The sequence below is a fragment of the Mycotypha africana genome (genome assembly GCF_025528875.1).
Source record: "Mycotypha africana strain NRRL 2978 chromosome Unknown BDF20scaffold_18, whole genome shotgun sequence".
In the NCBI taxonomy this organism is placed as follows: domain Eukaryota; kingdom Fungi; phylum Mucoromycota; class Mucoromycetes; order Mucorales; family Mycotyphaceae; genus Mycotypha; species Mycotypha africana.
In genome coordinates this window covers 189032-214684 of record NW_026515742.1, presented here as the reverse complement: position 1 = coordinate 214684, position 25653 = coordinate 189032, and the positions used below count along the sequence as shown (strand labels likewise).

At 39.7% G+C, this 25653-nt stretch overlaps 8 protein-coding genes across 8 annotated transcripts; 2 read left to right on the top strand and 6 right to left on the bottom strand.

Annotated features, from left to right (window-relative positions):
• The first annotated feature begins 611 nt into the window (after positions 1–611).
• On the top strand, positions 612–3767 carry BDF20DRAFT_902261 (uncharacterized protein). The gene is made up of 5 exons (XM_053082863.1): positions 612–754; positions 842–883; positions 967–1183; positions 1253–2082; positions 2145–3767. The coding sequence occupies exons 1-5, from the start codon at positions 724–726 to the stop codon at positions 3470–3472; spliced, it is 2448 nt and encodes an 815-aa protein (XP_052930819.1). The 5' UTR covers positions 612–723; the 3' UTR covers positions 3473–3767.
• Positions 3768–5242: 1475 nt separating this feature from the next.
• Positions 5243–5953, top strand: BDF20DRAFT_929055 (uncharacterized protein; the record flags this gene model as incomplete). Its single annotated transcript, XM_053084731.1, has 1 exon — positions 5243–5953. A coding segment is annotated over one exon (213 nt), but the record flags the coding sequence as incomplete, so codon positions are not given.
• Positions 5954–6042: 89 nt separating this feature from the next.
• On the bottom strand, positions 6043–6779 carry BDF20DRAFT_929053 (uncharacterized protein). The gene has a single exon (XM_053084730.1). It carries the CDS (start codon positions 6486–6488, stop codon positions 6249–6251), a length of 240 nt encoding a protein of 79 aa, XP_052930817.1. The 5' UTR covers positions 6489–6779; the 3' UTR covers positions 6043–6248.
• A 105-nt stretch (positions 6780–6884) lies between these two features.
• Positions 6885–8858, bottom strand: BDF20DRAFT_248536 (uncharacterized protein). Its single transcript, XM_053074996.1, has 2 exons — positions 8733–8858; positions 6885–8647 (listed from the first exon to the last, which is right to left on the bottom strand). The coding sequence occupies exons 1-2, from the start codon at positions 8743–8745 to the stop codon at positions 6945–6947; spliced, it is 1716 nt and encodes a 571-aa protein (XP_052930816.1). The 5' UTR covers positions 8746–8858; the 3' UTR covers positions 6885–6944.
• A 4595-nt stretch (positions 8859–13453) lies between these two features.
• BDF20DRAFT_902240 (uncharacterized protein) lies at positions 13454–15033 on the bottom strand. The gene is made up of 5 exons (XM_053082862.1): positions 14858–15033; positions 14604–14760; positions 14146–14529; positions 13930–14068; positions 13454–13863 (listed from the first exon to the last, which is right to left on the bottom strand). Exons 1-5 carry the CDS (start codon positions 14984–14986, stop codon positions 13830–13832), a joined length of 843 nt encoding a protein of 280 aa, XP_052930815.1. The 5' UTR covers positions 14987–15033; the 3' UTR covers positions 13454–13829.
• A 3113-nt stretch (positions 15034–18146) lies between these two features.
• On the bottom strand, positions 18147–19199 carry BDF20DRAFT_902214 (uncharacterized protein; the record flags this gene model as incomplete). Its single annotated transcript, XM_053082861.1, has 2 exons — positions 19000–19199; positions 18147–18252 (listed from the first exon to the last, which is right to left on the bottom strand). Coding segments are annotated over exons 1-2 (226 nt in total), but the record flags the coding sequence as incomplete, so codon positions are not given.
• Positions 19200–20366: 1167 nt separating this feature from the next.
• On the bottom strand, positions 20367–20948 carry BDF20DRAFT_902207 (uncharacterized protein). Its single transcript, XM_053082860.1, has one exon. It carries the CDS (start codon positions 20882–20884, stop codon positions 20537–20539), a length of 348 nt encoding a protein of 115 aa, XP_052930813.1. The 5' UTR covers positions 20885–20948; the 3' UTR covers positions 20367–20536.
• BDF20DRAFT_902202 (uncharacterized protein) lies at positions 20834–21909 on the bottom strand. The gene is made up of 3 exons (XM_053082859.1): positions 21443–21909; positions 20926–21376; positions 20834–20855 (listed from the first exon to the last, which is right to left on the bottom strand). Exons 1-2 carry the CDS (start codon positions 21692–21694, stop codon positions 21269–21271), a joined length of 360 nt encoding a protein of 119 aa, XP_052930812.1. The 5' UTR covers positions 21695–21909; the 3' UTR covers positions 20834–20855; positions 20926–21268.
• Between the last annotated feature and the right edge of the window lie 3744 nt (positions 21910–25653).

Sequence of the window (25653 nt, the reverse complement as noted above, 5' to 3'; positions counted from 1 at the left end):
TTTCCCAGATCAATGTTCCTTTTATCTGAATTCAAAGTGCGCTTCCTCACTACTTTCAGCATTTTTACGCGTATTTAATTCAATCAAGTCACGTCCTACCATATACCGGTCATTTTGCTCAAGATATCGTAGAATCCAAATACTTATAGACAGAGTAATAATCTACATTGGATTTGCTTCTTGCAAATGAATTCTTACCAAAAAGTCAAAAGAACGATTAACAAATAAATTGCATCTATTTGATCACAGTGCAAGCGCACGCCCATTATCCATCTAGTCTCCTAAACTGAATGCTTTCTTACCAGTCAAATATCTCTACTAATGATGGGAAAACTTCTACTGATGGCTAAAGAATATCTGCTGAAACTGTAAAATTGTATTGACCTTGAACACTGCTATTGTCCCAAATTAAAAAATGTTATTTCCAAATGCAAAAGTTGTGTACATAGACTGGATGTATTTTGATGATAGAGCATTTCTTTCCTACGAAAATCCAATGTTTCTATTGGCCAATAAAAACTTCAAATACCGTTTTAGGAAGTTTGTTTTTCTCCTGCCTCCACTTTAGATGACTTTAATGGTTGTTTTTTTTGTAGCTTAACTGTTTATACCTCTTTCAGGCATGCATTACACAGCACTAACTATGATGTGCTTCATTTCTCCTTCCTCTTCTTTCTTTTTTCCTTTTATAAATCTAATTCACTGTTCTATGCAAAAAACGAAATGATAGGAGACACACATAACAGTTCAGCAGGTAAATCTGTAATGACTGCAAATACACTATGCAATGCAGCAAAGCATCATTACTGACCCTTTTTATATATGTTTACGAATAAAAAAGATATAATGCAGGATCTTTATAAGGAAATTGAGAATCTTATGGGTAAGGGAAATCAAAAGCAAATGACTTACCATGAACGGAGGGGTGGGGATGGCTCAGTAATGTCATCATTTACCGAAGAATAGATACTCCTTTCAAACCATTTTCATCCCACCATCATGCTCCTCTGAACAGTCACTCGGAAGCGGATGCATCGGGTCACTCAGTGATAGATACTTTCAAAGAAGACCCTGCGGCGAACACAACTGCAGACGTGAGACGGCAGGACACCCCTACAGAAAGCAATGACGATCATGAAAGACCTATACTGATCGAAAGCGATAGTGACGATATTGAAGAAGAGTAAGCGGGAATAAGCCCTTTTCCTCCGAAAAACGGATACTAATAGAATCCACTGTTGCTCCATGATAGACTCCTCACACCTGATCAGCTACAGTATAGCTTTTTAACGTGTTATAAATGTGGTAGAATCATTCCGTTTGATCCTGTGGTGAGCAGCAATAATAGGCTTTCCATCCCATCCTCGGCAGGGGAAGCGATAGAAGAAGCAGCCAATATTTGCAGTGAATGTTCGTCAGCAAAGAAAAAAAGAACACGATCCAGGTCGTTCACAGGCGATGTCTTTAATGCTGTCGCCAGTAAACTGAAGCGTTCACTGAGTGGAAATCAAGACCAGTATTGCTTGAGCAACAACGGTAGTGCCACATCCCTTCTGTCCCCCATGGCTATACCTCATTTAAGCCGTAGGAAGAGCATGCCAACGATCCATACTGCTCACGATCCTCAGCAATCACAATCGTGGTTAGAGCCACCTCCTACTCCCACACCCTCCAGACCCAGTAGCAGAGCCTCCTCCCTCATTGAAGATTTCAAGCACTTACTATCGCCATTGTCTCGAAAGTCGAGTCGAAACTCCATGTTGTGCGATGACAGTAACAGCCATCATCCAACACCATTGGATAGCAAAGCACCCTCTCGAAAGCCTAGCCATAGCTCCATATTGGATGCTTTCAATCTCCACAAAGCGAAACAGAAATCAGATTCACCTTCCTATGAGCGACGTTTGATCAAGCCATCCCACGAGGAAATCGATAGCAGCGACCCTTTGAATCACCACTGGGACGACACACCGGGTGAGGACCCCTATCAAGAATTTCACCCAGACAAGTGTATGCATATACCGCTTCGTAGAAAGCAAGTGAAACAAATAGCATCTCGGCAAGAAAGAATTGACTTGTATAGTAAGTTTCATTTCAACACGTGCATCTAGCAGTACACTGGCTAACCGCGCCTTCATGACTAGATAATGCCTATCTGGACTGTATGCAAGCTGAAACAGATTTGATTCCCTGGATACTGAGCCAGACACAGAAGGGTCCTCCTGATGCTTGGTTTGGCTATACTCCTCCACCTAAAGAACCCAAGAAAATTCTTGGCATTTTTAAACGTAAATCTACATCAACAAAAGCCCATGGCAGCAGCAGGGCACAACAGCAACAGCAATTAGGTGAAGAGATTTCCAATAGGGCGACACCTCTATTACAACGGCATCTCAGTAATAGCAGTTTCCATCATCTGTCGACTTCTCCAGCGGCCCTGTCGTCCATGTCGGATCAGCAGCCTCAAGTAGTAGACCAGGGAGATTCAGCTTATACAGACGATCTCCCAGATGCAGTACAGCAAAAAGAGCAAGTGTTTGATGATGACGACGTGGAAGTGCCTGTAGAGACGTTGCATACATCATCCCATGCTGTCCAACCTGTATCTATTCTTAAAAAACCAAAAATCAATCAAAGAGAATCCTTCATTGCACCCATCGACATGTATGACGATCAAGCTCTGGGTATAGATTATACGGACAAAAACATAGTACACCGCACTTATGCGGAAATGGAGGATATGCCCTATGACGATGCCTTCGCGCCAGTCACAGACGAAATCCATGTCTACCCACAACAACTGAAAGGTACTTTACATGGTCACAGGAACAACAGCTTGCTATCGAGTACACATGATCACTTTGTCAAAGATGACGAACGCGTCTTGAACCGACGCAAGAGTAATTCTTCGACTTATGGTAGAAGAAGGAAACATAGTTCAACACTACACGATGACACGTATGAGCAATGGATGTACCCATCGCCCCCCACTTTACAGAGCCGATATGATGAAGAGAACACCCATCCCTCGGTAACGACATCGACTGCTCCTCATTATCAAACATCGATTCACCGCCGCAACTCACGGCTAGAATACAACAGCAGGTATCATGAAAATAGCAATGCGGAAGAAAAGAACAGTCATTATTTTCCTGCGGACCATTACGCTCACCACGAACAGAATGAAACATCAAATGCAAACTCTCATTTTGTGGGTAGAAAATTGTCTACCACACGTCGGCATCAACCACAGCCATATCACCGTTACCAAGACGATGCTCCTTACAAACCCAAGAGTAACAGATCGTCTTACTTTGCAGAAGAATGGGAATATAATTTGGACGAATTATGCGACCTGTTTCCGCGATTCAGTCGAGACTATTTGAATGAATTTTTGGAATCTGCTCAAGGTGATTTCGTAACCGCTGAAAGGATGATCCTTGATAGAGTCATGGCGTCTTCCAGACGCTAGCAGAATTTTTGTCCTACTTTATTTGAATGCAAAACCATATACCGAATCTTTGTATTTATTCTATCTATTATTTTTATTGTTTCCGTAATAAATTAACTGTAATGGACGCATGGAAAAAGCAGCTTCGTAGGACGACTTGGCGCTAAGTAACTCTTTATGTCAAGTTGTACCTTATTTTTCTAATTTCCGAAATAATCTATCCTCTCTTTATCAATTACGAGTAAATAATAAATGTTTCATCCATTGCTGACATTCCATCGTTATTTGGAGTGTTCATTGTGGTAAAAACGACAGCCACTTTTACCTGCAATTTTAGATGAATAGGCTCTGTCCTTTGCTAGTGACACCCGTCCATTGTGGATGATACAAGGAAGAATATTTATTGTACTTTCAAACCGCCCGTCTCGTCAAGCCGCAAAAAAAAAAAAATAGTGGATGACGAAAGATGCTTTTCCAGCGAACGTATATGTAGTAATAACCGTCATATTAAAAGACACATACGCGACTCGGATGTTCATTGATAAGATGGACTAAGGGGGATATCTATCGCTAACCACAAAAAATCAAAAGAGATACGAAGGATGAACGTGATCTATGCTATTAATTTTTTTGGATTAGGCATGTTGGACATCTGGATAGAGTTCTATTTGTTGATTTACCACCGCGCTCAGTAAAGGAAAGAAAGATGGATCGCTTCATACAATAGTCAATATGATGGAGACTTGTCAGTATGAAACATCAAACATCTACACAATAACCAACTCTTTTAATAAGAGTCAACGAATTGATGATAACAATAAAGATACAATTGTTGTTGACAGGTACAGTGAACCAACACTCTCTTATTTCTCATATTTTACCTACAAGCAACCAAAGATACTGAAGAAAAAGGAATGTCGTAGTTAGCATATCTGTAGGATTAAAGTGCGAACAGTAGAGCTTCCTGTTGCTTTTCATTATGTCTTTCAGTTTAATAAATAGATCAAAAGTGAGGAATAGCTATCCTTCCTTAGGTAGATACGATACAAAGTGCAGGCATATATTCTTTTTTGTGCGCGGCAATTGAGACGAACAATAAATTGCGAAAGGGTGCAGCTCATTCAGTACTTGTAAAGAAAAAAAAACCCCACAAAGTTTGAACTAGCTCAAAACAAGTAATGTTCTTGGCATTGTATAATACAAAGACATAGAAAACTTTCTTTGGCGGGACTCTCTCTGCCGCATTTGGTACGGCTCCGTTACGATAGCATTACAGATCCTGATTTCTTTCAAGATAAAGATGTCATTGTCGTCTACTAAAGCTTATCCATTGGTGAACGCGACTGGTATTCGTTAACTATTGTATCATCCATGTGTCATTTTAAGCCTTTCAGCTGCACACCGTCCATCGTCTTTTCTTCTTTTCTTTCTGTTGAACTTTCGCAAGTCATCTTCATATTCAATGAATCCTGTGAGCACTAGGTTATGCTGACCTATCCTACAGCTTTGTCTTGAGATAGGTCATTTACATTATCCGCTATCATTTTAGAGTTTAGAACCGCAAATTCTTCTTTTAGATGTCTGTGGCTTTAAAAACGAATCATTGTTTGTGCTGCCTAAACCTACATTACTCTCATCTCAAAGAAGGGGTTTCTTGAATCACTCATCTATTTTGGCATCTGCCACTCAGACCATGTTGATATGCAGTTGGCTACGTGCTCAACAGGTTTCTCAAAACATTAAATTTTATCCATTTCCCGTTCAAGGTTTTCAGCAACGGGAACAAACGCACGAGAAAGCACTGCGCGCATCTGGTGGAAAAAATACCAAGAAGATCCTGATTCATTTGTTCTCGGCAAGAGCACCAATCGCCAGAACAGACCGAAACCACAGCTTCAGGATACACATAAGGAATGCTTGAAACAACTTTACGACGAGAATCCTAATGCCTATATCCAGGACGCTGTTGAAATGCTTACAAGCAAGTTCGAAGGCCTGAGATAAAAAAAAGTCAAGAGCATGAGGAACGAATGTAGCTTGACTTTCAAGCAAACGACTCCCTGGTCTGAGGCAAGAACGAGTTCGAGCACTATTAAGAAACGTTACAATTGGGTTGGTGAATAGAGTCTAACGGACATGGAATATTCCCTAAATTGCGTGTTTATTGATGAAGCCGGCTTTGACATTAATATGAGGTAAAGCAGAGCATGGGCACCAAGGGGCCCAAGGGCAGTAACTACTACATCTACGACAAAAGCCCCCACTCATACCATTCTTGGTGCTATTTCAGCAGTTGGTGTTATAAATTTGAATATACGTATTCCAAGACAGCCACCAAAAGTGAGAAAAATTCAAGGTAAGGAGGTAGTCCGAAAGTAGATTGGGATTTGTCTAGCGCAGCGGGCAAAGCCCATATAAAGAGTAAGAGGCAACTTAGTAGTTACCCATGTACCTATAACTAGTTCTAACCAGGCGAAGCGTGGTTGCTTTTTAAACTATACGGAATAAACTTTTGGATGAGTTGCCACTTTCTGGATAAGATCGGTTGGTCATATATGGATAGGTTAGCGATTGTCCCTTACTCTGCTTTACCTCATATTAATGTCAAAGCCGGCTTCATCAATAAACACGCAATTTTCGGAATATTCCATGTCAGTTAGACTCTATTCACCAACCCAATTGTAACGTTTCTTAATAGTGCTCGAACTCATTCTTGCCTCAGACCAGAGAGTCGTTTGCTTGAAAGTCAAGCTACATTCGTTCTTCATGAATTCATGCACTCTTGACTTTTTTTATCTCAGGCCTTCGAAGTTGCTCGTGAGCGTTTCAACAGCATCCTATAGGCATTAGGATTCTCGTCGTAAAATTGTTTCAAGCATTCCTTATGTGTATCCTGAAGCTGTGGTTTCGGTCTGTTCTGGCGATTGGTGCTCTTGCCGAGAACAAATGAATCAGGATCTTCTTGGTATTTTTTCCACCAGATGCGCGCAGTGCTTTCTTTGACACCTACCTGAAGTGCAGCAGCCTTGACTGACATCAGCTTTTCTATCTTGTTTTAAAAAAAAGCTCTCTTGTAGAGAGGCTATAATCACGATATTTGGGGGCTCTTTCAGTGCTTTTAGGCACGGATGATTCCCTCTCAATGTTATTCGCTGAATCTAGGCTGACTAGTTTGCTTGATGGCAAATGGGTCGGCTGGTTCATCTATAATATCTATTGCTTCATTCCCCCTCTCATCATAGATGCTTTCCCGCCCATTTTCTGTTAAAAAGACTAATTTTGACTAACAGCGATCAACAATGAATTAAACCTCTCTCAATTCGCGAAATCAACTTCTGTTAGTCCCCCAATTTTTTTTAAAAACTCCGCGAACTTATTTCTAATTGAGAGTGGAACGACTGTGTCTAAATAATATTTTTATGTCTAAATAATATTTTTATGTCTAAATAATATTTTTATGTCTAAATAATATTTTTATGTCTAAATAATATTTTTAATTTGTTACATTATACACATAGAGAGAAGGAGGATCAGCGTTACCATAATTGCCTACATTATTAACACATGTAGTGGCAGCAACAGCTGGTGTTGGGATATAATTGATACAGTGACATACATAATAGTTATTACTATTCATATTAAAATTACTAGCTGTTATAGTTACATTATTTCCTAATCCAATATACCACGGAGCCACACCATCCAGTTTACCTGAACCCAAACATGCATAATAACAATTATCCGGAGTAATTGCAGTGTTGCTAATAAATCTAACAACAGGACTAGTACCAGTTGATTGCACACAACGACCACTATTAGTATCATATAACGGTTGAGGTAGTGCTGTAACTGCTGCTGTTTCAGTTACTGTTGTTGATGTTGTTGTTGTAACTAGATCAGTTGTAGTTGTAGGTATTGTTAATGTATTTGTTATTGTATCCGTAAGCACATTAGTAATTGTATTTGTAACGGTTGTAGGAATTACTTGCGTAGTGGTAGTAGGTACTATTTCTGTGGTGGTAGTAGGTACTATTTCTGTGGTGGTGGTAGGTACTATTTCTGTGGTGGTTGTAGAAATGACCACTTCCGATGTAGTGGTAATAGAGACTACTTGCGTAGTGGTAGTAGGTACTATTTCTGTGGTGGTGGTAGGTACTATTTCTGTGGTGGTTGTAGAAATGACCACTTCCGATGTAGTGGTAATAGGGACTACTTGCGTAGTGGTAGTAGGTACTATTTCTGTGGTGGTTGTAGAAATGACCACTTCCGATGTAGTGGTAATAGGGACTACTTGCGTAGTGGTAGTAGGTACTATTTCTGTGGTGGTAGTAGGTACTGGCACCTCCTCAGTTGTGGTAACTGGAATTACTTGCGTAGTGGTAGTTGGTACTGGCACCTCCTCAGTAGTGGTAACTGGAATTACTTGCGTAGTGGTAGTAGGTACTGACACCTCCTCAGTTGTGGTAACTGGAATTACTTGCGTAGTGGTAGTAGGTACTATTTCTGTGGTGGTAGTAGGTACTGGCACCTCCTCAGTTGTGGTAACTGGAATTACTTGCGTAGTGGTAGTTGGTACTGGCACCTCCTCAGTAGTGGTAACTGGAATTACTTGCGTAGTGGTAGTAGGTACTGGCACCTCCTCAGTTGTGGTAACTGGAATTACTTGCGTAGTGGTAGTAGGTACTATTTCTGTGGTGGTAGTAGGTACTGGCACCTCCTCAGTTGTGGTAACTGGAATTACTTGCGTAGTGGTAGTTGGTACTGGCACCTCCTCAGTAGTGGTAACTGGAATTACTTGCGTAGTGGTAGTAGGTACTGGCACCTCCTCAGTTGTGGTAACTGGAATTACTTGCGTAGTGGTAGTAGGTACTATTTCTGTGGTGGTAATAAGTACTGGCACCTCCTCAGTTGTCGTAACTGGAATTACTTGCGTAGTGGTTGTAGGAATGACCACTTCCGATGTAGTGGTAATTGGGATTACTTGCGTAGTAGTAGCAGTAGAGGTAGTTGTCATTGTATTTGTACAGTCGGAGGCATTATGATCAGGATGGGGATTACATCCTTCGAAGGCATCGCAGGTGCCGCCAATAGCGTGGTAATCGTGGATTTCAACACCGGCACCCAAGTTGAACCAAGTATAGTCCCTACCTACAACGGTACCAGCAAAGTTACCTGTAGAACCATCAATAATGTGGGCTACAAATAGAAGAGAGAATGGAGTTATTAGGCTTTTTTTATTTTTTCTTATTTTATACATGTCTCTTGCAGAAGATTGGCTTACCTTCAGGGGCCATGGTCAAACCACCCAACTGAGAAGTAGTGGCACGGTAAACGGTGATTTCACCATCACGCAGGTAGACGCCTCGGTCGTCAACAGGATAAATGTTCCAAACAACTTGACAAGGATTGAGACTATCAAGAGGATCATTGGTTCGAAGGGTGAGGGTGCCACGATTGATGACAGGAATCTATGTATCGTCAAAAAGGAGGGGGTTAAAAGAGACATATGGACGAATGGCATCAAAGGATCAACAGCGTTCTTTTACTTACATTAAAGACATAAGTCTTATTGGGATCAATAGGTTGGAAACCGTTCCAATTACCTGAGCCTAAAAGAATATTGGAAGGGTCTGATTCCGTATTGGGGTCAAGACTACATTGCATTCCCCCGCATTGGCCAAAAGTGATAACCTCGTAGTCAGGATCGGATCTGAATTGAGTAAATGCACCGTTAGGTTCGATGATAGCAGTAGGATCCATATAAGCATAGCCTTCATTGTTATCTAGGGCGGCTTCTCGAACGGCAAAGAAATCGAAATCGCCGGTGCCAAGTTGGTTAGTCACTTGAAAGCCGGCTTCTGACTCTCTAATTTGGTCCAGGGTGCCTCCGCCGGCGATCAAAGCGTTACCGTGGACTTGTGTATCGGAAGTAATGGCAGTTCCCCCAACAACAAGACCCATAGAACCGATGGAGGAAGGATTGTCATCACAGTTAGAGCCGTTGTTGGCGTTAATAACAGAATTGGGAGCAGTAAAATTGCCACCAACAGCGAGAGGGCCCATGATATCAGAACCACCACCCGTTTTAAAATTACCAAAGAAGATGGCATTGAAATGGCTGAACTGTAGTAGACATTATGTTAATAGATGAAATGGCATTTCATGACAAATAGGATAATCTTTTTTCTTTTTCCTTCAATACTTACAGCATTGTTATTTAATCCATAACCAGTACATGTACCAGGAGGTTGAGGTACGGGAGGAGGAGGGAAAGGACGGTTACCAGGATCAATAGGATTAGGAGGAGGGAAAGGACGGTTACCAGGATCAATAGGGTTGGGAGGAGGGAAAGGATGTATATTCTGACCATGATGGGAGCCATGATGATGATGAGGAGGAGGCATCACAACACGACCTCTTGCCTGTACGCTTGTGACGACAAGCAATGCTGAAAGTGCAATAGATAAAAAGCGAACCATAGTCGAAGGAAAGGATGCACTCTATTTCAGTAAGTTGATGTTTGAAAATGATGAACAGAATAATCGTTAAAGTCGAAAGTCAAAAGGCTCTTATTTATAGATGAAAAGGGCTTGAGACGACGATAAATAGGCTTTCACTTATTTACGAATGGTGGTAGTACCTTCAACAAAAAAGAAATCCTCCTTGCCACCATTTTGTACGGGGATTTTTTTTCAGGCTTCAGGAAACGGTCTGATTTCTAAATTTGATTGATTCTTTCAATTGCAACAGACTACATTCCACCCTTTGGAGCTTATAACAACTTAGCAGTAACGAAATGTTTAAGCAGCAAAAGGGATGAATAAGACTCTGTCTATATGATAGTGTATTTATTATGGACATCTTGAAAGCAAATAAGTGAAAGACGCTCTTATAGGGTTCCAAGTATTTCCTTAATGCCCGCTGATCTGCGGAAAACAACGCTAGACATTTTTTCAATTTTTAAAAATTAAAAAAAATGTCTAGCGTTAAGAAAGACTTTGTGAACAGGGAATTATCCATCTAAAAGGATTCTGTCTTTCATAATGCACACATCATCCGAATCAAGGCTCTCTTCGTTTTATAAACGGACAATGGACAATATATGGGTCAGCAGGTGCTAAAGAGAATGATATGGCTGCTCTCTTGTACTGATAAGTTATTCGTCATCTCATCCATTTTATTTAACCACAATACCCCGTTTCCCGTTCATAATATTACTATGCATCTCAACACGAATATATTGCATAAAGTGGCTCGAGAGTAAAGCGAACCTTCATTTTTCATATTTTTCAAATAGTTCAGAAATTTGTCATATACAGCTTTAGCAACATCAGAAGAAGATATTATACCGCTGCAATAAATATTATTTCCATATGCTATTGCTCGATTTACGCACGTTTACAAGTTGGATTATCAAAGACATTTTCGATTGGCACTCTAATAAAGAAAACAATAGTCATTTCAATAGTTGGCTGCAGTTTGGCTGACCTAATTGTCATGTCTGACCTCCAATTCGCTTAACAATCTGAGAAACAATTCAGATTTACTGCCTTTACCAGTTATAGTGTACTGAAACAAATAAGTTCCATGCACACTGACTCCCAAAACCAAATCAAAGATGATGACGATTTTTGGCGCTATTTCGCCCTATGGAATTGTGAATATCAAAGGGCTGCAAAGGCGATGGAAGCATCTAAAAAAAGAAAAGTAATAGGTAGTTGTGGCACAGCAGCAGTTGCTACAGAGAAAGGCAAAGGCGGTACCTGTACGGGACACTATTTCAATTTCATTGCCAGTACGTTAGATATTATGGACAAGCATGAACAGTTCAGAGGTCATAATTTGTAATGGATAATGCACCTATACATACACATGACGACATACGAAGCTATATACAGGGTCGTGGCTATGGATGAGTTTTATCTCCCGGCTTATTCTCCTGAATTGAATCCCATAGAACAGTTTTGGTCAGTTTGTAAAAGCAAACTCAAGCGAGAAGCACTTTTAGACGAAAAAACATTGACACTACGTATTCGCGATGCCTGTAACAGTATTCTTCTGAGTGATATAAAGGGTTTCTGCAGGTATTCCGTCCATAAGTTTCCTGATGTGTTTGGAGCGCAAACCCCTTTTTAGACAATTGGGACATTTGGCCCACTTTCATTTTTGTCCTACGGCCCAAATTATTTTCTCTCAGTGACCCATTTTATGCTCCGTCAGTCAGAAGTGTCCGAATAATTTCTGAAAATAGCGTACCTGCAGATGAGGCTCTTTTTCCGCTTTCCATCACTTTATATAATTTTTCCTTTTTAGGCAAGCGACTCAAATAGACGTTTACACATTGAGCAAAACCACATATCGAAAAACAAAACCTTTGACAACTGTAATGGGACCATTAAGAGGCTCCTACAATAAAGCTGCAGATCCTGCACTCTCAGAAGAGCAACTGTCTGCACTAGAAGCTGCATTCCCCACCGTTCGCAAACACCTAATATGTCCTGAATGTTTCGAAACTACAACGTTTCACAAACATGGTTCCTCGCCCAAAGAACCCTTTCAACCACAATTTGCATGTACTTCATGTCATAAAACCATCAAAGCGTTTGAATTATATCCCATAGTTCACGCCACTCTCGGAAGCTCTAGAGCTTCATTGAATTCCACACAAGCTATAAATAAAGAGACAATCACCTCCTCCGACCCCACTATTGGCAATAACCAAGCAACACTTGTCCAACAGTTATACCAGACTGTTGAACGCCTGACAAACGAACTCTCTGAAGCCCGTCGTGAAATCGACAACCTACAAGAACGTATCAACAATATGAACAAGGCTGCTGACCCATTATTATCTTCAGATTTCCCGCCCCTTCCGGAATCCCAAACCCGATCAACACCCTTCACCGATGCACCCTGGCACAACCCAGCGAAAATTCAGGTATTAAAACAACCATCATTACCAACCACCCTCTGAGAAACAAGGCTTCAAATACGTATACATTCCCACCAAAACGCGTATCCCAGTAGGCACTATTCGTACCACTTTCCGTAAACTCGGAGTCAATAATGCAAGACTCCTTGACGTACACTACCCCGCTCGTATCACGGTCGCGGTGCTCATACATAACGATTATGAAGCCGAATTCACAGAACTCCTCATCCACAAGAAAGTTAACCTTCTAAAAGATTTTACACCATTCAGCGGTAAAATCCTGGCTGATCCCAAATACACCTCACTTCCTGCTGCTGAACGCGACTCCATTGCAACTGAAATTCAGAAAAACCGTCTATCTCGAGCACTTGATTACATGAGAGCACAGTTAAGTACGCTGTGGCCCGCTCCTTCTTAGACCAAGAATGGATTACCCGCCCCAAATATGATTCTATTATGGCTGATCGCTACAATACGAAATTATCCTCAATTTTTGCTCAAACGCCTAAAGAGCAAACAAGCGAGGATATTATCACCCCCACATCAGATGATGACCTGCTAATGGATACTTTAGACGATTCTACAGCTCACGGACCTTCTTCCTCCGTTGTACATTAAATATATGAGAGCCCTGACAATCTCTTTATTTAATGCAACAGGCCTCCCGAAACAAGCGATCACACCTTTACTCCAACTTGCTAACAAATCTGATCTTCTTTTTCTTAATGAGACTTGGTTATTAACACCCAACAAATATCCAACCCTTTGGCCCCAATATCATACTTATGGAATACCAACTAACTCTATTAATACCCATCGTGGTACCCTCGGTCTCGCCCTTTTAGTTAACCCACAAAGCAAACTATCGATCTACCAATTAACACATAAACACCCCTTACTAGCTAAATATTCCTTATCCATCATTCTCTCCAACAAAATATTGATTCATTGCCTATATCTTCCTCCCTCCCTAAGAACTGAAGATATACAACAAATTTTAGATTTACTACCCTTACATCTACCACATACAACCAATACTATCATTTGCGGGGATTTCAATGCACGAATGGGCGACTTCGTGGCGATACCAGAATCAATCCCACAGGACGACTAATATTCAATTGGATGAGGGCTAGCAATCTTATTTTATGGAATGTTCCTCGCTTCATTAGTAAAAAGATCCAAGCGGCGAACAAAAACCGGGGATCAACCAATACCAAGTACTGTATACATTTGGAAGAGAAATTCTCTTTATTCAAGGCCATGTCTTTGTTGTCTATGATCATCGCTATGACCATTCTTCTGTCTGTAGGTTTATATATGGAGGATGCATAGAGTACATGTGGATAAAGAAGGATTTGAGGGAATATGGTACAATGATGACGGAAAACATGTCTATGCTGTATTGATGGACTTTGCAATCGAAAATAAGTGGGGTGAGGAATTTTATGGTTGTTGCACATCGCCCACAACGATATATCTGACAACGAAAAAGCAAAAAGTTCAGAATATTCCTGATTAAATCATTACTACATAACACCCTTACCCTTTGTCCGCTACAACACTTCTACGCTTGAAGAACACATCATATTTCAGAACCCAACGCGGTCTGACCTGTGTTGAATTGCTTTCAATGACGCCATACTTGTGTAGTAGTATAGATAATGCTTCTGTAGAAAGAATGTCTAATATAGATAATTCCCAATTTTAGCAAAATTTAAAGACTTACATCTTTGGTTGGTTTGTTTTTTCCTTGTTTTACCTGTTGTGTCTCCGTTAAACGTTAATTCAATATTCTCATGTTTTCCAAGGGTAATCAAATCCTGTGGTAAAGAACAACATTGTTCCACATGAACTTGGTTTATGGATGGTTTTATTTTATGCTCCTTATTGTTGATGAATGCTGATAATTTTTCACAGTCGAAATCGCATAAGCCGAGCTTAGAAACAACGCCCTTTTGTTGATATACTTCCAGATCCTTCCAGGTCTTTTCAATGGATGTGTTGCAATTCATATTATCAAAAGAAACAATCAGTGTGTCAATCGAATTTACATCCAAGAGTTGTTGTAAGTGGTAGATGGCTCTATCGATATGCGAGACTTCGGCTTCAGTTTCATGGGAATGTCTCAAATAGAATAGTTTCGCTAAAGACCATAGTCACATATATAATAAGTTCCAATGCCTGTCATTTAACTACCTATCCAATCCATTGTCGAACCTGTCACTTCTACTTCGTCTCTATCCACGGGATCAATACGGCTGCTCAATCTTAAATCAGGGACTTCCAATAATTCCTTTTCCTTAAAATATCGGTAAGACGGGGTATCTGCACCATACAAAGAGACTCTTAGAGTATCTGAAATAGCTTGCACTAACTATAAAAACAACGGTAACATGAATCAATAATCTATCATCAATGATGCGTGAGCGTATGTCTATGCTGCCATCTATAACTGGGCCAAAAAAGCATACCTCTGCATTTGATTTCTTATTCCAGTCTTTGCCCGCTGTAGTGGTTGTAAGCATAACATTACCGGTATAAAGCACAAGTTGCTTAAAATCTGGGATAGCAAGCTGATGTGGAAGATGTTGTGAGGGCATTGGCTATAATTATTGTCTAACAGATAATAGATAAGAGATAACAGAAACCCAGGAAAAAGAGACAGACAAGATGAGCAGGATCTCCGTTTTTATACTGTCCCTCAAAATCTGACAAAGCAGGAAAAAAAAACCCTTTTGGATTTGTCATAAAATTTCACCAGTCACTTGTCTGAAAAAGGAAAAAAGAAAGAGCGAGAAACGGGGAACAAACCTGACTTCAACTCTATTCTTTGTGCATTACATTACGTTTAAACAAAGATATTTTTACTATGTAATATTTAAAGCCCAATGGACACGAGATATTAAGCTTATCTAAATTGCCCGGGGCAGATCCAAAGGCTGGGTAGTATCTAAAAACCCCTTAGGGTTCAAGGGTAAAAAGGATTGTGTACTAAAAGGTTAAGGGAGGGGAAGAGGGTAACCAGTCGAGCAATAGATGCCCTAACCGAGGGGTTGTAGGCGGCTCTCGAGAGTGCGTAAGTAATCGAGTTCAAACAAAATGTGACAAAGTGCTGGCCATAGGAAATGCCAGTTTTGTATTTGGGATGGGTTGTAGATCGGGTGTGTGGGAAGACGGTTAAGGACATAGGATATGGGATCACAGACTGATGTGGGGAGTCGTAGGCGGTGGTGCATGTTTAGACAGGAGATAGCGTGTAACTTTGTAAGTAATGACGAGGGATGTTTAAGGCAATAGGTTCGGTGGCCTCCAGGGAGCCAACCCAAACGCCATCGGATACATCGGCTGCGTTCATTAGTTGACATTGGAATATAAAGGATCGGATCGATCATTAATCGAGAACGGCATTGAGAGATCAGTTTGGAGTTAGGGCTGTTCGATTGTTGGATGTGAAGGAGGCTAGTACGGAAGTTAGCAATACAGCGTCTCAGAGCAGCTGATTCAGATCGTTGATTGAGCGGAGAAGAAGTGTAGTCTTGCCAGATCGGAGAACGAGCAAGCTTGCAATATAACGATTTACTTTGTTGCTGGCCTATATATGGGAGTAGTATCGAGATTAAAGTATCAGTAGGCAGTGAGGTAGAACGTAATAGGAACTTAGCTTGTAGGATGAAGGAGCGTTCTTTCATGGTGGGCAGATTGGCAAGGTGGAGCATAAGTCGGGCAGACGATCTACTGGATCCACCAAAGATTCGTCGAATACACTTGTTCTGGGTATCTTCGAATTGTTTATATTGCTTCGCAGTTAGGGGGCTAATGGCCAGTCCGTATTCCATCTTTGCGCGGACTAATTGGGCATATAACCGTAGTGAGAGCAGTTTTTCGAATCCACCAGGATTGACACCGATTGCTGCTAATTGATTCATCGTAGTAAGGGCCTTAAAAGTGTTAGTACGTGCTAGTTCATTTATATCTATACTACCACCTGGTTGAAAAGGTATCCCTAGATACGGAAAAGTGAGCTGACGTTGTAGAGGAACTCCATAAAGCTGGTAATCTATAGGGTGCGTTGATCTGTCTAGGATAACACATTTATTCGGATGCCAACGATAACCTAGCCGAAGACTATGAGCTTCACATTGTTGCAACAGGGTCTGAAGATGATCTTTATCAGTAATCAAGACGACATCGTCGGCATATAGTAAACAGTTGATATTAAGAATCAATTCCGGAATAGGCAAGGAAAGATCCAGTGGGCTTGGACGGAGCAGTGAAGGTAGTTCGTTAATGTAATATGAATAGAGTATAGGGGATAGTATGGATCCTTGAAGAACACCAGTAGTAGGGCTGAAAGGTTCTGACTTGGCATTGTTCTGGAGGACTTCAATGCTGACATCGTCAAACATGTTTTGAAGTAGGGCAAGGAGCGGTTCTGGAATATGGGGACGAAGCATTGTCCATATGACGTTACGGTCAACCGTATCGTACGCTGATTTGATATCGAGGAAAGCTAGAACTGGTTCGATCTTGTGCTGGCGTTTCAAAATATTGCAGGTTTCCGCTAAACAAAGGGCTTGGTCTAAGGAGCTACGGGCAATACGGAATCCACCCTGCGCAATATCGAGTGGGGGACTATTGGCCAAAAGGTAATTTTGGATGCATCGCTCTAAAATTTTGCGAAAAATAGATGTAAGACTAATTGGACGGTAGTTACCTAGATCTGTTGGTGGGCCTTTCTTATAAATCGGAATTGTTTGGGCAATGCGCCAAGACTTAGGCGTATAGGACCATTTCCAGGTTAATTGGAAGAGATTTAATAGAAAGGGTGCTATTCGGTCGCTGACTGGTTGCAGCATTTCGATTTTGATATCATCCACCCCGGGAGCTTTCTTACGGGGGAGGCTTTTGATCGCATCCACAATGGTATCCTCAGATATGAAGAACTCGTTTAAAGTGAACGCTTGCGTGGGGTCAACTGGTGGTAATTCGCGTTGATACGGTGATGGAAGGTATTGACCCGAATACGTGCCTTGCATATGAGACGCCAAGAGATCAGCTGCAGCTTGTTGGACCTTCTGGGGTAGAGAACGAAGGGGTTAGATTTCGCTTCTTACGGATTTTACTAAAACGTGCAATTGCTTTGGTATACTCTTCATGACTCATCTGATAACAGAACTGTTGCCATGTTTCCTGTCGACGACTTCGATAGAGACGACGAAGTTTGGCCTTGGCTTGCTGATGTTTGATCCAGTAGTCAAGTTTGTTCAGTCCAGTAGCCCGGCGCCATTTCCGATAGTAGTATTCTCTTTGATCAAACGTTTGTTGCATTTCGACGGTCCAGAAGGATTCCAAGTTTATGACATGTGGTTGGGTGACCCGTCCACAGACTTGATCTAATGCGGCATAGAGAGCAGTACAAAGATTCGACTGTAAGAGGTGCATTACATTACAGTATTTTAACTAATATTTTAGATGAAATACATTTTTTTTGGACGATTAATATTTTATTTTAGATGAGTTGCAATTGTGTTGTAGACGAAAATATAAACCGTTCAAACAATAATTCAAATTCCAAAAACTTGTCAGTAGTGCGAAACAAAAGAAAAAAAAAAGAAAAAAAAACCGTACTATTCCTCACCTGTAATGATCTAAATCCTTAAAATATAAGGAAAACCGTGTTTATTACGGCGAAACTTTCTTCTTCTTCGCTGGCTTGAAAACGTCGGGTCTTCCCGCTCCAGACCAAACTGCTTGAGATATAGTCATCATGTTGATAGCGGCGTTAATGTCTCTCTGCCATAGCTTTAGACATTGCTTGCAATGAAGAACGCCGGTACCCTTGAATCCAGGAGTATCAACAATTTGCATATTGTTGTATCCAACATCATATTACGCGTAGATTATTACATAATGCTAAATAAGAGACTACAGATCCTTATAATGATTGGTTTAATCTTGAGTGATAGCTTTGTCAGAACAATTCTTTTCGATCCCGGAAGAAGATCTCATCTGTATGTACATCCGAGACAACATTATATGAGTAATTGACTTGATTTAGAAATAAATTAATATAGTATTTGGATTTGAATAAATCAGATAACTTTATTTTGCAGATCAAACAATATACATATATTTCATCTATTCAAGCTATTATTCAACTTATTGTTCCTTCACTTTAACTCTTTACCTCCTGACAAGATTCAGAAGACTTCAACGGAGACATCGGCAGAATCGAGGAATAGTTTATCTTGCCGTCCCGTTAGCTATAATGAATCTGCCGAGATACGGGTCAAAGGAATCTTTCATCAGATCAACTCACTTACCTCCATTTACCGATCCAATCGGTCAAGGCACCACTCTGTCACGATTAGCCGTACAATAACAATTGGGTATGTCTTTTCTTTTATCATCAGGTCATCTTCTGTTCAAGGGTCCCGATAGAAAAAGTTTTTTACAATATCCACAAATATAAATAGAAGTACTTTTTTCCTACATGGTTTTTGTCTTCATTCTTTATCTGAATATTCTACTGAATAAAAGAAGATAACTTGGTTTTCACAGACTTCCTTTGTTTTCTTTTCTCTCTCTATTCTTATTATAACATATACAACACATATCATCATAGAAACAGAGGCTGCATGTTTTAGAGGTTTTGAATTCATCGATTGTGACAACAATCAATTGACCTTCAGCTTCACGTTTCCTCAGAGTTGCAAAAAGTTTACCGACAACACCGCATCTTTGCCCTTTCAGCTTGACTACATCTTTTCCAAACATTCCAGCACCAAAGACAATCAGTGGTACCCTTCTAGGAATCCTGAGTACTTATCAACCTTCCACTTCTTGTCACTTCTAAAAATTATCAATCAGTGCGTAAGCTAAACGATGAACATGTAATTCATTGAAACTCACTTTGATGGCTGCTGTTCGTTGACATTCTTTCCTTTCTTTTTTTTCTTCTTTGCCTTGCTTCTCTTCTTGCGATTGTATTTGGACGTTCCATGAGTCAACATGTTGGCCATAGTTTCGGGTGCTCTTTGCCTTCCTTGGTACTGTGGTATTTGACGACTTGTGGAGTTAAATATCACTTAGTTAAAACAATAAAAAGTTAACGAGATCAAACTAGTACGTTTTATTTTCAATCAAGTTAAGTTCCAAGAGAAGAAAAATATCTACTGCAAAAATTTAAATATCTTCTTCATATTGCGGAACCTAGAAACTGGCAGCTGAGTTATTCTACTCAAAGAAGACGTACGTCTTCTGAACCGTAAAAGAATAGAATTCTCCCTTGAGGAGATTACGCATCTACCCGGAGCGGGTGGACTTGCAAAAGTATCCATGGCTTGATCTAGTGATCATGCAACTAGCCTATTTTCCCGTGCTAACCATTATGTGGCACTGCTTGCAGGAAAATAGAATTAATTAGGAAAATAGTATTCGTGCGTGGTGATCGAGTTGAGTGAACAGTTATTGTAAAGGATGATCACAACCTATTATCTTGTAATCATTCTTTACGCCGAAGGCAGAGAATAGTACTTATAACCTATTATACCTTGGTGTTGAATCAATATATCCTGCATGTCCATATATTCATTCTACTATATATCCTATGTCATATAGTAACGTATTATAGCAAAATAAGTAAACTATATATCCTAAATGACAACCTGTTCAGCCTTATACGAGGTAGCTAATCTCGTATAAGAATCATCACTTATTCTATATTCGTTTTCCTATTCTACTTTATATTATTTCAGCAGTAATGAGGTGTGAGGATCTTGTATAATTTGTATACGAGGTCTCCACATCTCATATGATGCTGTCAACTAAACACAACACTTAATTCACGGTACTCATATATTAGAGTTTATGTAGTTTCTAATTATTTCTGGTTTGCAATATTGTATAATTCATCTTTATCCTTCACAAAGTGAATTATATCTTTAATATTTGTATATCATCTACCCTCAAATACGACAGGTACAACATAAACCGGTCCTTTGCAGTTTCGGGTCCATAAAAAGTCAAAAGAGCGTCCAGGTTATTGAGTGTATAGGCAGTGTATAGCTCATATAGTTCCAAACGAGAGGGTTTTGGCGAGGGTATCTGACTTTCTATGAGATCTATGCCTGTAACGGCCTTCTTTCTGTTTACTTGGTACTGTATTGGGTCGACCCTGTCATATGATAGTATTCAGATGTAGTGCATCTTCGCACTTGTCTGTTATATTCAAGGCCAATAGCAGCAGTAAAAACAGACTTTCTTCCAGGATCTAGGGTAATAGGTAAGTAAGTCTTATCAATTTCTTCCAAAGAGAAATCATCTAGAGTGAGATCCAATTTTTGGAAGGAGGCACCATGGCCAGATTGTTGTCTTTTATAAAAAAGAAAGTCAACGGAAAACCCATCCGTTCTGACAATATTACCAAAGAGCTCTTTGTTATCACCATTCGGTGTTAGCTCAGAGATACTACATGTGCCCAAGAAGTTAAACCTCATACATTATACTCGACTGTATACCGTACTAACTGTATGCTTACCTTTCGTACCGGAGTTTCTTGAAATCAAAGACATTGAAAAACAGCTCTAATTGGCTTTGGTAATTGCGGGATAAAGGACGTTTCACAAAAGAAGACAGCGCGTTCACACTCAAGGTAATGATCCTCCATTGAACAGAAACCTTTGGCAGTAAGGATAACAATTTTGGAAGAGAACGTCGTCGTACGTCAAATGACTTATGACCATCGTGTTCCCTCTCAAATTCTGCGTTCAAAGATAACAAAAAGGGTACGAAAGACCCAGGATCAGCAGATAACGTCTTCAAGTTCATTTTCTTCTCCAGCTTCTTCTTCCAAGGTTCACAGAAGGTTTGGATCTTTGCTTTTATATCTTCAGTAAGGTAGTCATCAGTTGCCATTTAGGTTTTCCTTGGCATATCTCTTGATAGCAGAAATCACTTTTGACTTTTTTTACAAGCTTCCAAGGCATACACTACGCAAGATGAGAGCTTTTTTTAAAATTCATGTAAGACCCAAGTAATATTGAATTGCAACTTACCACAAATGCTGTTTGTATTTTATATATCAAAAAATAGAGAAGTCTCTCCTCGAAATTTTCCACTATATTGTTCGTATAGGAAGTAGCAATTTCGGTACATGCTTCTGTAATGGCTTGACTAAGTCCAGGAAAGAGCTTGACAGGGAAGACAATCTTAGGGTAAGTCGTTTTAAAAGAATCAAACGAGCTCAGTAATTGTTGTGATATCAGCCTACTATTTGTTGGCCTTTGTCCATTCACTAGTTGTATCATAGAGTACCAGAAATTTTGTGTAAAGATACATTTAATACACTTTGGCTCAGCAAGAGTGGCATTTTGCAAGACGTAATAATTCACAAAGAGCTTGGCTCTAAGAACCAAGTTGCGGATAACAGAACAAGCTTCAACAACTTTTGACTTGAATGTGTTGCGATAGTCACCAAAAACACAGTTATCAAGAGGCAACCTTCTTGTAAACGCCTTGTAATTACTTCCCAAATGATGTTGAAAGACCTCTGCCTTTGATAACACATGTTGAGGACACAGAGGAGAACGCACCGATTTATGTCCTGGTTGCTTGCATTTGGTACAACACGCATTGTCTTCATCTGGGTCTTCATCTTTTTCTTTCCTTGCTTTTTTCTTTCCTTTCTTGATTTCAAAATTCTGTTTGCGTTTTCTGCCTTTCGAACCAACTATAGGTACAATGAGGTCGCTTACTAATGATGACTTTACCAACTTTCAAAGCCACCTGAGCTGCTGACCTTGATCTGCAGTTTCTGTCTCATACAATTGACATTTAAAGTATTGTTGGGTGTAATGACCCCCTTTACCGCAATCAATACACGTTACATCTAACAGTACACGATGATTAATCTATACGTATATATATGATCAGGTAGATAGGCTTTTTTCTTTTCATAAATTATTGTTTTGAACATGGGTCATAGTATGTATCTTAAAACGTGAAATAAAAGTGAAAGAGACAACATTTGACTATAAGAGAACAATATATTTTATAGTGCTTTCTTTGAAAGTCACCCATAAACGCATATAAAAAACATTGACAACAGATAATATAACCATCCCGTTCCGCTATGGTATCTGTTATACTATGGCCCTCAGCCCTCTATCAATGGTTTGATGTCAATCAATTCAAAGTTGACCTTTTTTGGAACTCAGGCACCGACGAATATCGGGTTGGTCTCGGAATACATCGTCATTGAATAAAGTTGTCAATCCTATTGCAAGATAACGTCAATAAAACCATTATTGGGACTTTTTTACTGATAGAGACTCATTTCCAGGGTCGATTGTATGTCATCCTTAATGCTGCTTGGATATCACTGAATAATTGAGTATCCAAATTCGATATCCAAAATACTATGAACTTTCTAAAAATATTTTTTAATAAATCTATATTTAAAATGTATATTGTCCATTAAAAATTGTAATTCGTCTAAAATGTAAGGTAAAATACATTATTGACGCGGTCCAAAATTTAATTGGCAAGCATCTTTGAAGATCACGTTGCTGGCTTCTCTGCTCGTTTCTTCCCAACAAACCTTGAAGTAAGAACAATTTGAGCTCATACTTTTTTCATTGAAAATCAACAAAGCAATGATGCGATGAAGGAGGTAGTAGAACCTTTTCATTAAGAGATGCTAGCGACATTACAAAAGTAATAACAAGCTCAGTTATCTGAGCCCTCAAAAAACAAGAGTGACGACACGATGAAGGCTTTGGATAAAGTTGGTTTAATGACGAACGATGGAAACACTTTTTACGATTAAAAGAAGAACTTACATAATCTCTCCAGTCTTGTTCTTTCATTTACGAAAACTGTGATAGCTTCTACGGTTACATACTGGACATCAATGGCTAAAAGATGAAAAATTGAACCATATCGAATAAGCAAAGAAATAAAGACAAGCAATAAATTGGAGTGTACAGCAGGAACATACAGAATCTATAATCAATTCATATGATCAGAATGCTCAGACACGCGTTGCGAATGTTGTTGAAAGTTTGACAAAAAGGCTGTAGCTGCCCAGGACGGACAGCAATCCCCAGATAGAGAGACAATGGCGGTCTTTTTGATGTCAACTTTGACATTACTGGCGTCTCCGTACATAGTCAACAGTTGTTCCAGTATGGGCCATTCATCAGGTGAGGCAAGAAAAACTTTCAAATCATCGGCGTAGCTTAGTAATTTGAAAACCGGGGATGCCGAACGATTGGAAGATTGGCCATTAAAGAGATTTGTGATGAGAAAGGTGACAGTGATACTCCCTTAAGAGAAGAGACCAAAATTGTACATAGAAATGGCTTGAACATCAAATTGAAGAGCAGAAGCGATAAAGTATTTCCTTGGCATAGTCCACGACCTTGACATAAAGGCTTTCCCAGAAAACCATTAATCGAAACAGAGATGGCCGTTGAGAAAAATAAGGACATTAGTGCTGAGATAGGATGAGGAGGAAAGTTGAGCCGTAACAATGGTCTCCAAATACTCAGGGAGGTAGGGTCACCCTTCTTGAACAGCAACACCATCCTAGTTTGTTTCCAACATAAAGGAATATTACCATGTAAGGCCTCATTCAAAACGGTTAAGAATAAAAGTTTAGCTTTGGGAAACTTGTTGATCAAGAATTTGTAAAGTTCGAAAGGCAAACCGTCCAAGCCAGGACTCTTTTGGTTGGGAGTATGATTCACTACATCTAGCAATTCACCGGTAGTAAAATCAGCTCCCACAGTATGTGAAGCCTGTTCCTCTTAAGATCACATTGTCTGGTATATTGGCTAAAAGAGTGTCCACTGCTGCTAAATTGTACAGTTGCCACGGGGCGATACCGGGTTAAAGTAGTTGCCCACGACCGGTCCAATCTGATCGATAACAATTTAAAAGCTTCAGATTGATGTTCAAACAATCTGCTAGGTAAGCTAAATATAACAGCTCCTGGCATGAGAGCGGTCTGTACAATGGATTGTATACGCTGAGAACGGAGGTATTCAGCGACCTCAAAGGGTCTTCAAAAATAGTTTCGACAGTGTACAACTTTTTTTTTCTGGAATATCGAATTGACTTTGAGAAAGAGGAACTTTAGTTTTTAAACCTTTGGCCACGATGGTTGACCAGTTAGTCCCATGTTTGGTTTGTGAATCGATCGTCATTGGTTGACCGACGACCAGAGATCTTGAATGTAAAAATGTAGTTGTTGTTTGCGAATACTACAATCTGATTGGTCAGTTCAATAAAGGTACTGAATAGACGAAAGAAAGGCCTCTAGGCTCTGTCGCATTTGAGGCACGATGGCAATATATTATGAGTATCACTCAAAACGTCTAACGGAATGTAAAAAATAAAATTATGATCTCAGAGATGAGTACTGCTCATACATTCGTTCTCGTTTGGTAAGCGGTGCGTTCGATTGCATACGTTCTAAGTCTAGATCAAATATATAATAAATAAAAGAATATAGATTAAGGATAACAGGTTATCTTTATGAAATGTATTTTACTTAGATTATCTATGGCTATATAACGTTTAGATATACAGCACGATTGGTATATGTACTAGTAGGATAACAACCAGAACATAGTAGTTCACGGTACTGCTCCTGCTCTGGAAATAAAGTATGATTGGAGATAAAAAGGCTCAATCACTCTTTATTAATATAACAACTGTTATCGCAATTAAAAGAATACGACGGACGAATATTTCTTCTTAGCTAACATCTATAATCATTTCCACAATATTTGAGTTATACAACTGGTGGCCAATAAATATTGGATTATAGTGGTAGCTGCATGATCACCTTGGATCTGCCAGGATAGCACATTGCAAATTAATCCACTCTGGGATGAAGGAGTAATTATCCACTTAGGGAAGACCTATTCTTTTATGGAAACCTCTGACATACTGAGTATTATCTAACCATGATACATTAGTGTCGGTTATAGATCCCAAAACACTAATTTCGTAGACAGCAAACAGTATGACTCTTTTGATAATAGCAGCAATTCTAGTTTTCTTTTTCTTTTTCTCTAGTTTGTTTATGAAAGAGAACTAAAGAGGTGATTTGATTTCGTTAAGCTTTCGTGTTTTGTTTTCTCTTGTGTTATTCATTATCTTTTACTTAATGCGGATGTTCGATGTTTACCTTACATGTCAAAAATGAACTTGAAACCGAAATATAGCCATTTTGAATTTACCCAAAGATGTAAGAAAA